Raw genomic sequence first — 13132 nt, 5'->3', positions numbered from 1 at the left:
GAGAAATTTTATTTAAAAAAGCAGCTCCTTGGAATGAAAAAAAACCCCTGTGTATGGGGATCTAAATCAACCCCCTGGGAGGGCTGTAACAACCAGGGTGCAGATTCTGCAGTTTTTATCTCACCGCTGGAGGTTTTGGTCTCTCGGAAAAGCACCAGAGGTGCAGAGTGAGCTGCACAGGGCAGGAGGAGAAAGGAGCAGACACGGAGCGTTCCCCAGGCAGCAGCCGGGACCCGGCGGTGCCCCGAGGGCAGCAGGGCAGTGTCGGGGGCAGTGTCGGGGCAGTGTCGGGGGCAGTGGCGGGGGCAGTGGCGGGGGCAGTGTCGGGGGCAGTGTCGGGGGCAGTGTCGGGGGCAGTGGCGGGGGCAGTGGCGGGGGCAGCGGAGCAGTGTCAGGGCAGTGTCGGGGCAGTGTCGGGGCAGCGAAGCAGTGTCAGGGCAGTGTCACCGGCAGTGTCAGGGGCAGCTGGTGTCCGGCTGCAGCCGCACCCCGCCCTGCAGGGCCATGGGGGTCCGGCCCCAGGCGATGATGTCCCCGCCGGGCGCGGCCCTGCAGAGCGCCAGCGCCCGGATCTGCGCGGCGCCCAGCGCGCTGCCCCACAGCCCCAGCCGGCTCAGCGCCCCGGTGAACCCATCGCGCACCGTGCCCAGCAGAGCGTCCCTGGCCTTGCCCAGCAGCAGCGAGCCCCCGGCCCGGCTGGCGTAGCCCGGCTGCAGGCGCTGCGCTCGGCCGGCCGCCCCGTTCAGCCAGGCGGTGGCCGTGCCCTCCCGGGAGCACCAGGTCACGCAGTGGTGCAGCCAGCCCCCAGCCCCCTGCGGCAGGGGGAAGCTCAGGGACCGGCCCCCGAGCCACAGCCCCAGCTCTGCGCCCACTGTCACCGCCAGCTCGCGGTCGCTGTCCCCGGTGGAGTAGGACAGGATGGTCTGGCTGCCGACGGGCTGGGTTCTGCTCCAGAAGCACAGGGTGAAGGCTTGGAGAGACACTGCACGGAGGGGATGCACCTCCACAAAGCTCTCAATGTTCTCCGCAGGGAAATAGAAAGCTGGAAAGGTGTTGCACTCTGTACCTGAAATAACCAAAAAAGCCAGCATTTAAATTTGCTGTAAGTAAGGCCCAATCCTAGAGAATAACACCTACAGGACTGGCAGGGCTGTGTAGTCTGAATTTCCAGTAACTGCTGCGTGTTGTGCCAGCAGGGAAGGGGTTTGAAATGATGAAAAGCTGAGGTGAGCTCTCTCACCCAAATGTTTGGGAAAATAATGTTTTTCCCTCCTTCCTCCTCTTTTCTCATGCTGTGTAAAATAGAGGTGATGATTGTTTATCCTGGGGGAACTGAGCTGAAATTTTTCACTGCCTGTAAAAAATGTGCTCCCAAGTGGCAGGAGAGCTGCAGCTGCTGTGGGAGTAGCTGGCTCAGGGCTGGCTGCCCTTGATGGTGAAGGATTTCCATCAGCAGACCCAGATATGGGACAAAATACTACCTGTGTGTGCCAGTACCAAACCTGGCAATGGTTTGGGCCACCAAGGTCAGGAGGGCATGGGCTCTTCATACTCACAAGGTGAGCTGGACTCAACCTGTGTTTCTCACCTGTGTGGCTCAGTCCATTCAGCAACTCTGTCCTCAAGTCCTGGAGCTGCATCTGGATTTGATCCAGCCTGAGGGTGAATTCCTCTGGATGGCACTGTGCTGGAGCAACAGACAGCTCAATTTACAGAAGGCTGGGACCCACGTGGTAGAATCCTCTAGTCTGAGCAAAAGCTGTGTTTTCAAATGCAGCTCCTCTCCTCTGTGTGGTGCCCAGCCAGAGCTGCTCCCACACCCAGCAGACCCCTGAGCCAGGCAGCAGCAGCTGCCCTGGGGCTGTGGCACTCAGAGGGCAGGGCTGGCACAGCCCTAAAGCACAGGAGGCACACGGGGCTCTCCCAGCTGAGCAGGGCCAGTGCTGCTCCCACACTGGGATCCAGGACTGGCAGTTTCACACCTTCCCGAGGGTGTCTGTCCCCCCAGCCCCCCGGGGGTCCCCTGGGCCTCACCCTGGGCTCGCTGGGCTGGGAAGGAGGCCTCCACCACACGGCCCCACAGCGGCTGCGCGTGCCGGTAATCGTTGTGCAGGGTCCGGTTGTGCCAGTCCAGCAGGGTGTTCTCCAGGAGCTGGATCTGGGGCAGGACAGCACACGGGGACAGGGACATGGGGACAGGGACACGGACATGGAGACAGGGACAGCACAAGGGGCACAGGGACAGCACACGGGGACAGCACACAGGGACAGCACACGGAGCACAGGGACAGCAGCTCTGCCAGGATATGCAGTGCAGAATGGAACAAGGACACCCCAGGGACCCCTCCCCAGCGCCCATCCCGAGCCCCTGAGGGCTCTGCTGCTCCCCAGAGCCCTGGGCACAGGAGGGCAGTGCTGGGAGCTGGGACAGCCCCCGTTACCTGAGTGTGGGACAGCACGATGGGCGAGTGGAAGACGCTCCAGATGACGCTCTCGGAGCAGGGCGGTGTGGTCAGGGAGCCCTGGTACCTGTAGAACTGGGACAGGTCTTCTGGCAGCATGGCTTGGACATCCAGAGAGCTGAGTGTTGTTGATTGACCTCCAAAGGAAGCAGAGATGGTGTCAAAGGTTAAAGGGAGGGAAGAGGGAGGTGGAAGGGCTGTTGGAGCTGGGGCTGGAATCCCTCTGCCCAGAGCACTGGCTCATCAGAGCTCTGGTGCAACTGGCTGGAGATGAAGGGGCATGAGAGGCCCTTCCTGGGGCTGTGGTTTGTCACTCAGAGTGTCTGGGCCCTGGGCAGCTGCTCTCAGCACTCTGCCAGTGCTGGGGGGGCTCCCAGGTGGCATCAGGGGGTGTGCAGGCTGCAGGGAGCTGATATTTGGTGCTGCACAGAGCTCCAGGAGAGCTTTTATTGCTGCCCTGAGCACCTTCCCCCTGCCCTGGGCTGGGCTGGCTGTTGTGCAGGGCTGAGGATGCTGTGCCAGCTGCTCCCAGTGTGTGCACACAGGCTGGGAGGACATCAGGGACACAGCAAGGCATTCCCAGGGCTCACCTGCAAACCTGATCCTTGCCAGTTTGGAAATGAATTCGCTGTAGTAGGTGTTCTCAAAGTGCCCATCCTAAACACAGCACAGACACTTGATCAAAAGCTTGACCTGACTGTCCTTCTCCCTGCTAACCAGCTGAGACAAAGAAAACAAACACCACAGATCTCCTGATGGGCTGGACAGTGCCAGACATGGTCAGGTTTGTACAGCTTGGGTAGAATAGTAAACAGGATTCTTTTTTACTGCTTTTAAATCCACACTGAATCAAATATATCCCAATGGCAAAGCAGAGCAAGGCTTGGAGGCATAGCAGGGAACCCCAGCTACACCTGATATTCTTACATATGGGATATATATAGATAGATATATACAGATTTTACATAATTTTTTTTTTTTTCTGGAGCTCCCAAGGGTGTTGTTGTGAAGCCCAGATGGCCCAGTGGAGGCAGCACAGCCTCCTAAAGAGGTGCCAGAGCCCATCCCTTGGCCCAGCTGTACCAAGCTGGCTGGTGTCTGAGGGAGGTCTGGCTCATCCATGCCCAGCCTGGCTCACACCTACCGTGTACAGGAAGGCCAGCACTGCCAGCCCCTGGGGCTTGTCTTTGGCTTCTTCAAAGCTGGAGTAGTTTGCAGAGTTGTAGTGCACAATGTGCAGCTGGGGAGAGAGACAGAGTCACTTAGTAAGAAGTAATGCACGGCTTTGGGTGTTTATAGGGACAGGCTGAAGGGACTGTCACCACCCCAGTCCTGCTCTTTGTGCCCCAAAGGGACATTTGTAAACCAAAGATTTGTGGTGCTGTGAGGGAACAGCTAAAGGACACAAGCATTGCTACCACGGCTTTTCTTGGAGCCTTCTGTGCCAGCTCCACCCGGCTGAGCCCTCCCAGGGCAGCAAGCACTGCCCCCGTGGGATCCCCGCTCCCCCCTGTGGGATCCCTTGTGTGATCCCCGCTCTCCCCCGCGGGATCCCTTGTGTGATCCCCGCTCTCCCCTGTGTGATCCCCGCTCTCCCCGTGTCCGCAGCCCCGCTCCCGAGCAGAGCCCTGCCCGCCCGCAGCCGCGCTGACCTCGGCGAGGTAGCGCATGCCGTCGATGGTGTGCTCGGAGCCGCTCTCCTGCCGCAGCCCGCCCCAGTGCAGGTGCATCTGCAGCGCCCGGTAGGGGCCCGGCAGCCCGCGGCTGATGCTCAGCGAGGGGGGCAGCTCGATCTGCACTGCGAACGACAGCACGGGAGCCAGCGCTGCTGCTGCCCCTCCAGCGGCTCCTGCAGGGCTCACGGGATGAGCAGGAGCATTCGCCACCCCACTGTGACCCCACACACAGTGAAGTTTAAAGCTGGGAGTGCTTAGAACCCTTCCTGGGCTCAGGCTGGTGCAGCACTCTGGGCACAAGCAGCACTGGGCTCTGCCCAGCTGTGCCTGCAGCCCCCTGCATCAGGCACCAAGCAAAGCCCCGGTGCTCAGCTCTCAGCACAGCACTGCTAACACCTCCTTCCCAAGGCAGAAAAGGAACAGGAATCATCACAGTGAGTGGCCTCATCTGCTACCTCAATTCCCAGTCAAGCCCAGCCATCCTGGGAACACCCTGTGGGTTTTTGGAAAGGCTCTGCCATTGCTGAAGAATTTGTGGAGACAAACCTCTTTTATTCTCCTTGCCAAGGAGAAGTCACAAACCCTTTGTCTTCCTGCTAATTCACTGCCAGAAATCATAGATTATATTAATAAATCTAGGAGTGAGAGTGGAGAATTGCCTCATCTTAATGAAAGACCCCAGCATGTCATAAAAACTAGCAACTATCCTTGCAAAATGCAGCACAACATATTATTAACTAGTCATAGTTTGGATTTCTGAGGAGTTTCTTTTGTTTGTGAACTGTTCATAGACAGACAAGATGAAGGCATGCTTCCTTTTAATATCCCAAAGGCTCTAGAGTGGGAGGGATAAAATAATCTACCTTTTTCATAAGTTCCCTGCTGACTGCCTTCCATAATGAGGGTTATTTACTTCAAGTACCTCACCAGGGTTTCTACTTCCTACAAAACACAGCCAGGGAATTGTGTTGTGAGTTCATAACAAGCTTAAGGCTCCTCTAAGATATTCCAGGCAAATATTTGCTGCAGGCACAAGGCAGGGAGTAGCCTGGCTTGCTTCTCCCCACGTGGAGTGTGACTGCTCTGAGCTGGCAGTGGAGAATGAGCTGGGGCTGAGCAGGGTGAGTCACCCCTGGCCTGCAGGGACAGCACAGCCAGCCTGGCTGCCCAGCTCTGGCCCCAGAGATCCCAGTTAAATCTGCTCCTGGAGGAAGATGCTTCCAGCTGGAGGACCAACCCTATTTAAAACAAAAAGACTTTAACAAAAGGCTTTGCTAACCCAAGGCTCTCTGTGTGAGCCACTCACACCACAGCAAGCAGCTGGGATTTAGCCTGTTGCTAACACACAGAAAAAATGAACTTTGTTTCCTGGGTGAGACATTTGGGGTTTGGCTCTGAGAGGCTGTAAGGAGAGTGCTGTTGATAATTCCCTCTCCTGTCCCTTTCAGATCTGCTGAGTGTTCTCCCTGAGAGATTCTGCTGCCCTGTCCCATCCCACTGAAGCCAGTAGAAAATCCCAGCCTGACTCACAGGAGCTGTGAATAGGGACAGTCGTTTGTCTTTGTGCTTTAGGAAACTGCCCCGCACCAGAAAATCATTGTTGGGAAGTTAACAAAAGAATGGACAAATACACACATGCAGTCAAAAAAGCTAAACCTGCAAGAATTAATGTCTAGGCAGGCAGGGCAGTAGTGCTGACAGAGAGCTCCGGGCTGAACGCTGAGCTTGTGTGAGCCACACAAAAGGAGTTACAATTTTCAGGAACACAGTCACAACAATCTTCCTCTGCTGGCACTGCCATCACTGCTCTGCCCTGCCCTCACACATCTCTGTCTTTGTTGCAGGCAGGAAGAAAGAGCTGCTGTGCAGGACTCAAGAGCTGACAGCTTTGTGTGCCCAGCACCTTCCCAAAACCACTGATCCTCTCCCCCCTGCAGCCATCAGAAAATTCTCTCATTGCTCATCTGCAGTCCAAAGGCATCACTCTGACAGATGAATTATTTAGGCAGTGAATTACAGATTGCAGGAGGGGAATCTGGGATCTCCTCAGTTGTGAGCATTGCCCTGGAACTGTGTAGCCAAAGGCTGGACTTTTAACACATGCTGTGTTTCAGTTCCTTTCCTGACCCCCAAACCCTCTGGCTGTGAGGGGGATCCTCTGTGCTCTAATGGGTGACCTACATCCATCCAAACCTGGGATGCAGAGGTTTCCACTCCTGTCACTTCTGATTGAGCACAGGCCACAAGGTGCATTTTTCTGAATGCAGAAGAGTCAGTGTGCCCCAAATACCACTCACTGCTGCACTCCTGCTGTCTTGCAGCACATTAAGGAAAGGGTCAATCTGGAATCCTCCAGCTGCATTTTATCCCCTTTTCACGTCCAACAGAGAAAATACCTTGCAGAAACCTAACTACCTTTTTTTATCTGGTTTAGTTATGTATTTCTGGAGAGCTTTCCTGGGTGATTGAGGAAAACAGCAAACCTCAGAGAGCAGAATGAAGTGAGCTGGCAAAGTAAGGTGAGTTCAAAGGAAGGGCAGTGTGTGAATGCATGTCCAGAGCTGGACCAGAAGCTCTGCTCCTGCCCTGAGCCTTACCAGAGTGGCCATTGTTGGTCATCCTGAAGCTGCCCTGCAAGGGCCCCTCGTAGCCCTCGAGCTCCAGCTGCAGCTGGGGGTTGTACCTCACCTTCCTCCTCTGGATGTCAATTGGGGACTGCTGCTTGCCAGCACAGCCTGGGAAATGCTGGCCCCAGTGCTCTTCATCCAGCTCTCCTTCTGCAGGGGAGGCAAGGCAGTGCCAGGGATGTGCTGTTAGTCAGGACTCGGAGCACTCTCCCCATTTGCCAGCAGGAAATGCCAATCTAATTATTGTAACGCCAGGAGCTGCAGCCATAAAAGGTTGCTTTGCCTTCCCCAGAGTGAAAATTCACATTATTGTGTCTGCAAAGTGAGAAACCTGCATTGCAGCAGTGGCTCAGAGATGGCTGGAGGCTGAGCCTCCAAACAGGAGCAGTGTTTGCATGGAAATGGGGATTGAAATGGGTCCCAAGTGTCAGAGGTGTGGAATTGGCTTCTTAACCAGTGTGAGTGAATAGGATCGGGGCAATAGGCAGGAAGGCTCAGCTTGGGATCAGGAACTGACAGCAATTACCTACTTTTAACTAGGGAGAGAGCAACTGCGATATTGCAACTCTTCAACAGTATCCTTTGTTTTATCTTAACCCACTGAAGATCATAAAAAGATTAACATTTACTTCAGTGAGCTCTGCAAACAACCTTCTGACACAAATGAAATTTTGATAAAATTTCACCAAAAAATTACAAATACCTAAATAAGTACTTTTTAGTGCTCTGTACTGCCTGGGATATGACAATCAAATAAGGAGCAGGCAGTATTTAAAGCTTTTCCTTGCAGGATCATCCAAAGGGCAGCTTTTCTTCTGACACATTCTAAAGATTTCCCCCATTGTTTGAACCTCGTTGTGCTGCTAACCCTGACAATGTGTCCTAACCACACAAAAGGAGTAAAAAAGGGAGAATCACTTTCAAGACAGGGAGGCATCAATAAAGTGGAATAAATGAGCTGCTCTGTGATCTCTCACTGAGGGACAGCAGCACAGAAGGGGAGGGAGCTTCTCCAGCAGCAGCAACCCCAGCCCAGCCCAGATTTTACCTTGGTACGTCCAGGACACCTCGTGGGAGTGGGAGAGGATTGGCAGGAGCAGGAGCAGTGCCATCAGCATGGCTGTGGTGTACCTGCAACCAGAGCCAAGGGGAATGATGCTTTAGCAACCTCAGGAACCCAAATGCTGCTTTACCAACCCTCAGGAACCCAAATGCTGATTTACTGACCCTCAGCTGACCCAAATGCTGCTTTACCAACCCTCAGGAGCCCAAATGCTGATTTACTGACCCTCAGCTGACCCAAATGCTGCTTTACCAACCCTCAGGAGCCCAAATGCTGCTTTAATGACCCTCAGCTGGCCCAAATTCTGCTTTACCAGCCCTCAGCTGCTTTATCCAGCTCTGGCCCTTCAGCACCCCTGCTCCTCACCCACCCCAGCAGGTTTGGCTCTATTCTCAGTCCTGGCCCAGGTGTCCCCATGGCCAGAGCTGATGCCCTCAGGTCTGACCTTGCTGTCTGACCCCAGCACAGCTCTGCTCACTTTTCCTGTCCATTCATTCCTGATGAATGGGTTGAAAAGCTCCTTTCTGCCAGTCTGGGTACAGCAGAGCTTTGTAAGCAAAACCAGCCAGCCCAGACCTCAGACCTGCTTCCCCTCACACAGCAAGGAGCAGAAGGCATTTAGAGGAGTGGATTTCCAAAGTGCAGAGCACTCACAACCTTAAAAGAAATCAAAACTGTAGACAGTTATCTCCTCTGAGAATCAGTCTCCTCAGACTGGATTTAAAAGCACCCCACACCCCTGAGCCTTAGCATTCAAAGCATTTTGCTTTCAACATCTTTCCTCATCACTGAAAATCTAATTTTGAATGGGAGAGATTTGCAACCTTTGAAAAATTCAGAGCTCTCAAAAACTATTTAGACTTGAAAGATACAGGCACCATAGAAGAGACTGAAATCCTGATGGCTTTTCAAACAACACACAAGAATTCAAATAAAAGCTAGCAGGTGACAGGTGTCTAAATGCTCTTGTGGATTCCTGTATCTCCCAGACACTTGATTTCCTTAAAAATGTGTCCCAAGCAAACACTTGTCTGTGGTCCAGTAAAAGTCATTTGGCAGATCAGGGAACAGACCATGGATTCTCTGTCTGCCTTTTTGTATCCTGTCACCAGGCAAATGCCATTCTCTTTGAAAAACCTTCTCCTCCCTCAGGAATGACACTGCTGGCAGTCTTTTCTTCCCAGCTGTGGCCCCCAGCTCCTAAACCCATGGTTTCAAAACAAAATGGGAGCAGAAATCTCCCCAGGAATGGAATTTTTACCTCCTATGGAAAAGAGCTAGAGATTCCAACAAAAGCAGCATAGCTGGGCTCTTGGTTTTAGGTGGCAGGCAGCAATATTAAACAAATATTAAAGGCAAGAAAGCTCAGATCAGTGAAATCTCAGCACTTCTGTCCCCACTGTCCCTGCCGCTTGTGATAAAACTGACAATTATTTCCAGGAACAAGGTGATTTTCAGCCATTCAGGGAGGTGGCAGCAACTGAGGTGAGTCTGGGATGAGGTTCAGAGCTCTGTTCTGAGCTGAACAGAAGGCAAGACCCAGTGGGGCAGTTTGGGGCAGTTTGGGTGGCAGTTTGGGACAGTTTTGGTGGCAGTTTGGGCAGGACAGGCCCCAAGGTGCTGCAGCACAGGCAGTCTGTGATTCTGTGATTCTGTGAATAATAACAGCAATTCAACAGTAAGAGACACAGGTGAGCTGCAGGTGCCCTGGGAACTCAGGTTTCTGTGCTGAAGAACAGAGAAGGTGTTTTACTCAGGTATTTTACTTAGAGAATTGTTAACATAAAAAGGCCTTTCCTGGGTTGCTGGTTTGTGCAGTGCATGTTTAATCTTTGGGAGCTGCTGTAACATCCAGCTGGTTACCCAAAGGTGTTTTTCCCTCTCTCCTCTGAAGAAGTCATTTATTCTGACGGTTGCACTGAACTGTGTAAGGAGCAAACGAAGCAAACCTGCCCTGCAATGCACTTCTTAATCCTTGTGTATCCAGTTGTGTCAACAGGCTCTGAAATCAGCTGAGGGTGAAATTTTGGGGGTTTGCACCTCTTTACACTTCAGAATTCCACACAGCAGCACAGGAGATGACAGTGAATTAATTTTTAATGGAGCTTTTGCAACTTTTGTGACATTTCACTTGACATCAGCAGGAGCTGTGGGTGCTCAGCACATCCAAACCCCACATCTGTGTTAGCTCAAATTCTTGTCTTTAAAGTCCTTCTAACCCAAACCATTCTGTGATTCTATGAATCACAACAATCCATGGGAAGGATTTACTAAGGGCACAAAGAGTGAATTTGTTTGGGGGTTAGGACATAACAATAATTTTAATTAAGTTCTTAAAATTGATGAGGATGCTGAGCTTCTAACTGTGAGCTGAATGTTGTGGAATATAAAGCATTGCCCATGTCAGGCAGTGGTTGCTGGTTCTTGGAGCCCTTTCAGTGTGTGTGGTGTTAAACCTGGCCTGAGGCTTGGCCAGCTTTTTCTGGAGAGAGGAATGGACACAGTGCTGGGAACTGCAGGCAGCACAGCAGCACTGAGGTGAGCTGGGGGTGAGCTGGGGACTGCAGCAGGACCCATCTCTGCACCCAGACTCAGCCAGAGAGAAAATCTGATGTTTGTGTGTCAGCCATGAATTTTCTCAGCATGATTTCCTCCCAGAGGCAGGGAACTTTCACAGACCTCAGCCTTCCCCCTCCTGCCTGGACTGCAGTAGGAAATAAGCCTTTTATCCCACATTGTTGGCTTCCATGCACTTCACTTTTATCTCTGCAGTTTCCCCTGACTCCTTGCCATCTTTTAAATCCTGCTTCTCCCAGGCTGTTCTCTCTGTCCTCGCTGGCCTAAAGCTCACACAAGTTTGACATTTTGAGTATTGGAGGCCACATTAAAACCTTGAGTGGCATTGAAGTAGCTGGCTCAAACCTCAGTGCTGCTTTGACCCAGAACTTGAAAGGGTTAACTCCTCTGCCTCTGAATCAGCAGGAATTCCATCAGGGCTTGCAGTAAGAGCTGCATCACTCCCTAGCCCAGCAAACACTTGACCAGGAATGGGCTGTTTGAAGTGAGATGGACAGAGTGCCTTCAATCAGGCCATCCAGGCTTTTCTAAGCGAGTCTAAAACCTCTTCAAACAGAGCTCTCTCTGCTGAGGTTGTGCTGGATCAGTGAAGGTAACCAGAGCCTGCACAAGCTTTTTGAAAAGGCAAAGATCAGCCAGTGCTGGCAGGCCCAGACCCATGAGGAAAGCTGACAATAGCTGTGCAGATTGAAACACCAGATTCTTTCATTCAAACAATTCCTGTAATGTTTCTACATCTTATTTCCAAAACTGGCCCTCTTTTCTTTGATATTTTGCCCATGCTCTTTTTTTTTTCCTTCCCTTTTTGCCCCTGGTTTTCAAGTACATACAGAGATCACAGAGGTAGAAAAGCGCTGGAATTCATTTCTCCAGTTCACACAATCCCTTTAGACCTCCTTCATCTTATAGAATATTTTGATGTATTTGACTAAATTTAATCACAGAATCACAGAATGGTTTGGTTTGGAAGGGACCTTAAAGAATTCCTAGTCCAACCCTGTGCCATGGGCAGGGACACCTTACCTTCTTCTGATACAAATTCAGACACCTTTATTGATTCTGCTGAAGCTTTGTGGAAGAAATGGGCTTTGAGGCAGTCAGAGACAGACACCAGAGATCTACACCAGTGCTCCTAAAGGCAGGATTTGCCCATTTTGAAAGCAGAGAGGTTTCCTCTGCGAATTCCATTTCACGGTCTAACAGGTCTCAGCATTAGCTACCTGCAGTTCATTGTCAACCTAAATTTTCTTTTGCTCAGTTTCAGCCAATTACTCTTAGTTATAGCTGTAACCCTTGGATTATCTTAAAATAGTTTTCCCTTTTGAATGTTCACATCACTTCTGGGGTGGTTATCACCTCGCTGCACCGTGGGCAGGAGCAGCCTTTCACTGCCATTTCCCCAAGGTGGAGAAAAGGACAATGTGATGCTATAAAAAGGACAGAACATGGTCAAATAATCCCTCTTCATTTTCATTTCCAGGAAATGTCATTACAGCTTTTGTAATGTCTCTTTAGGGCTGCTCTACAGACTTTGCTGAAAGGGGATTTCATGTTCTGGATCTCTGCTTGAGTCTTTGGAAGAGAGCAAAGTATGAAGGCAGGATTAGGAAGGGGGAGGCCAAATTTGCCACTGCATTGAGTGTGAGGAGCACTGGAATGTGGTCTGGGTGTGGGGATTGAAGGAGCTGTATCAAGAGAGAGCCTTGAAGAAATATTTCCATCATCCCAGGGCTCTGTGCTGTGCACTGGGTGGGACAGAGAAGGAATAACTCAGTGGCAAGGCAGCTTGGCAGCTTGGCAGCAATGCCTGCTCAGGGTGTAATTAGTGCTTTGTATGAGTTTGCACTGCTCCCCTTAAAAATTTTCAGATTGCTGCTCATCTCCCAGTGTTATGGCAGGCAGGGGAAGCACAACTGCTGCTCCATCTCTGAAAATTAACATGAGCAGTGCACAAGCAGAGGAGAAGACCCCAAGCCCCTTAACAAACAAACAAACACAGTGCACAGAACAAGTAAAGGCTCTGGAAACTGCTGCTGCCCAGTGCTGGGTAAGCACTTTTCCTTTCTGCTTTCAGCTGCATTGTGTGTTGAGCAGCTGTGACATCCAGTGGCCAAACACAATACAGTTGGGTCTGGTACAGACCTCTTCATATGTGCTAACAATAACAGAGCCCTTCCACGGCACTTTTCATCTTCAAAAAGCTGTACAAGCAGGAATTCATTAACCCCTGCACAGCTCAGCAGGGCTCACCAGTGCAGTGATCCCAAAAGGACACAGAGGAAGGACAGCACTCTCCAAAGGCATGGCCACCAGCTCCCCAGGCACGTGGAGAGCAGCAGGATCAGGCTGCAGGACCTTCAGCCCCAAGGCAAGGAGCAGCCACTGAGAGATAAGGGATCAGAAAGGTGCAGCTCCTCCAGCACCTGTAGAAGAGGCCACACCTGAGGGATGGGTTGTGCTTGTTTTCCCAAAAGCAAAAAGTCCATGGGAAAAGAGGGGGGAAGATGGGGAAAGCTGAGATCCCAGCAGGACCAGAGCTGCTTTGTCAGAGGCCTGGCCTGAGGAAAAAGCTTCTGCAGAGATTTTCTGAAAACATCAGAGGACTTTGCTGATAGATGTGGAAGGCAGGGAAAGCAGCAGAAATGTGGATTTGGATTAAGAAATGCAGTGGTGGAATTGAAGAAATGTGACTACAAGGAGATGCCACCTTAACCTCCTTTGTAGCCC

At 51.8% G+C, this 13132-nt stretch overlaps 1 protein-coding gene across 1 annotated transcript; it reads right to left on the bottom strand.

The window, feature by feature from the left end:
* Positions 1-455: 455 nt before the first annotated feature.
* CA6 (carbonic anhydrase 6) lies at positions 456-6924 on the bottom strand (the record flags this gene model as incomplete). The annotated part of the gene is made up of 8 exons (XM_079326189.1): positions 6736-6924; positions 4115-4260; positions 3607-3702; positions 3053-3119; positions 2442-2599; positions 2035-2158; positions 1589-1687; positions 456-1066 (listed from the first exon to the last, which is right to left on the bottom strand). Exons 1-8 carry the CDS (start codon positions 6755-6757, stop codon positions 456-458), a joined length of 1323 nt encoding a protein of 440 aa, XP_079182315.1. The 5' UTR covers positions 6758-6924.
* Positions 6925-13132: the final 6208 nt, after the last annotated feature.

This window comes from Erithacus rubecula (genome assembly GCF_903797595.1).
Source record: "Erithacus rubecula genome assembly, chromosome: 24".
NCBI lineage: Eukaryota > Metazoa > Chordata > Aves > Passeriformes > Muscicapidae > Erithacus > Erithacus rubecula.
This window is presented reverse-complemented; position numbering and strand designations above follow the sequence as displayed.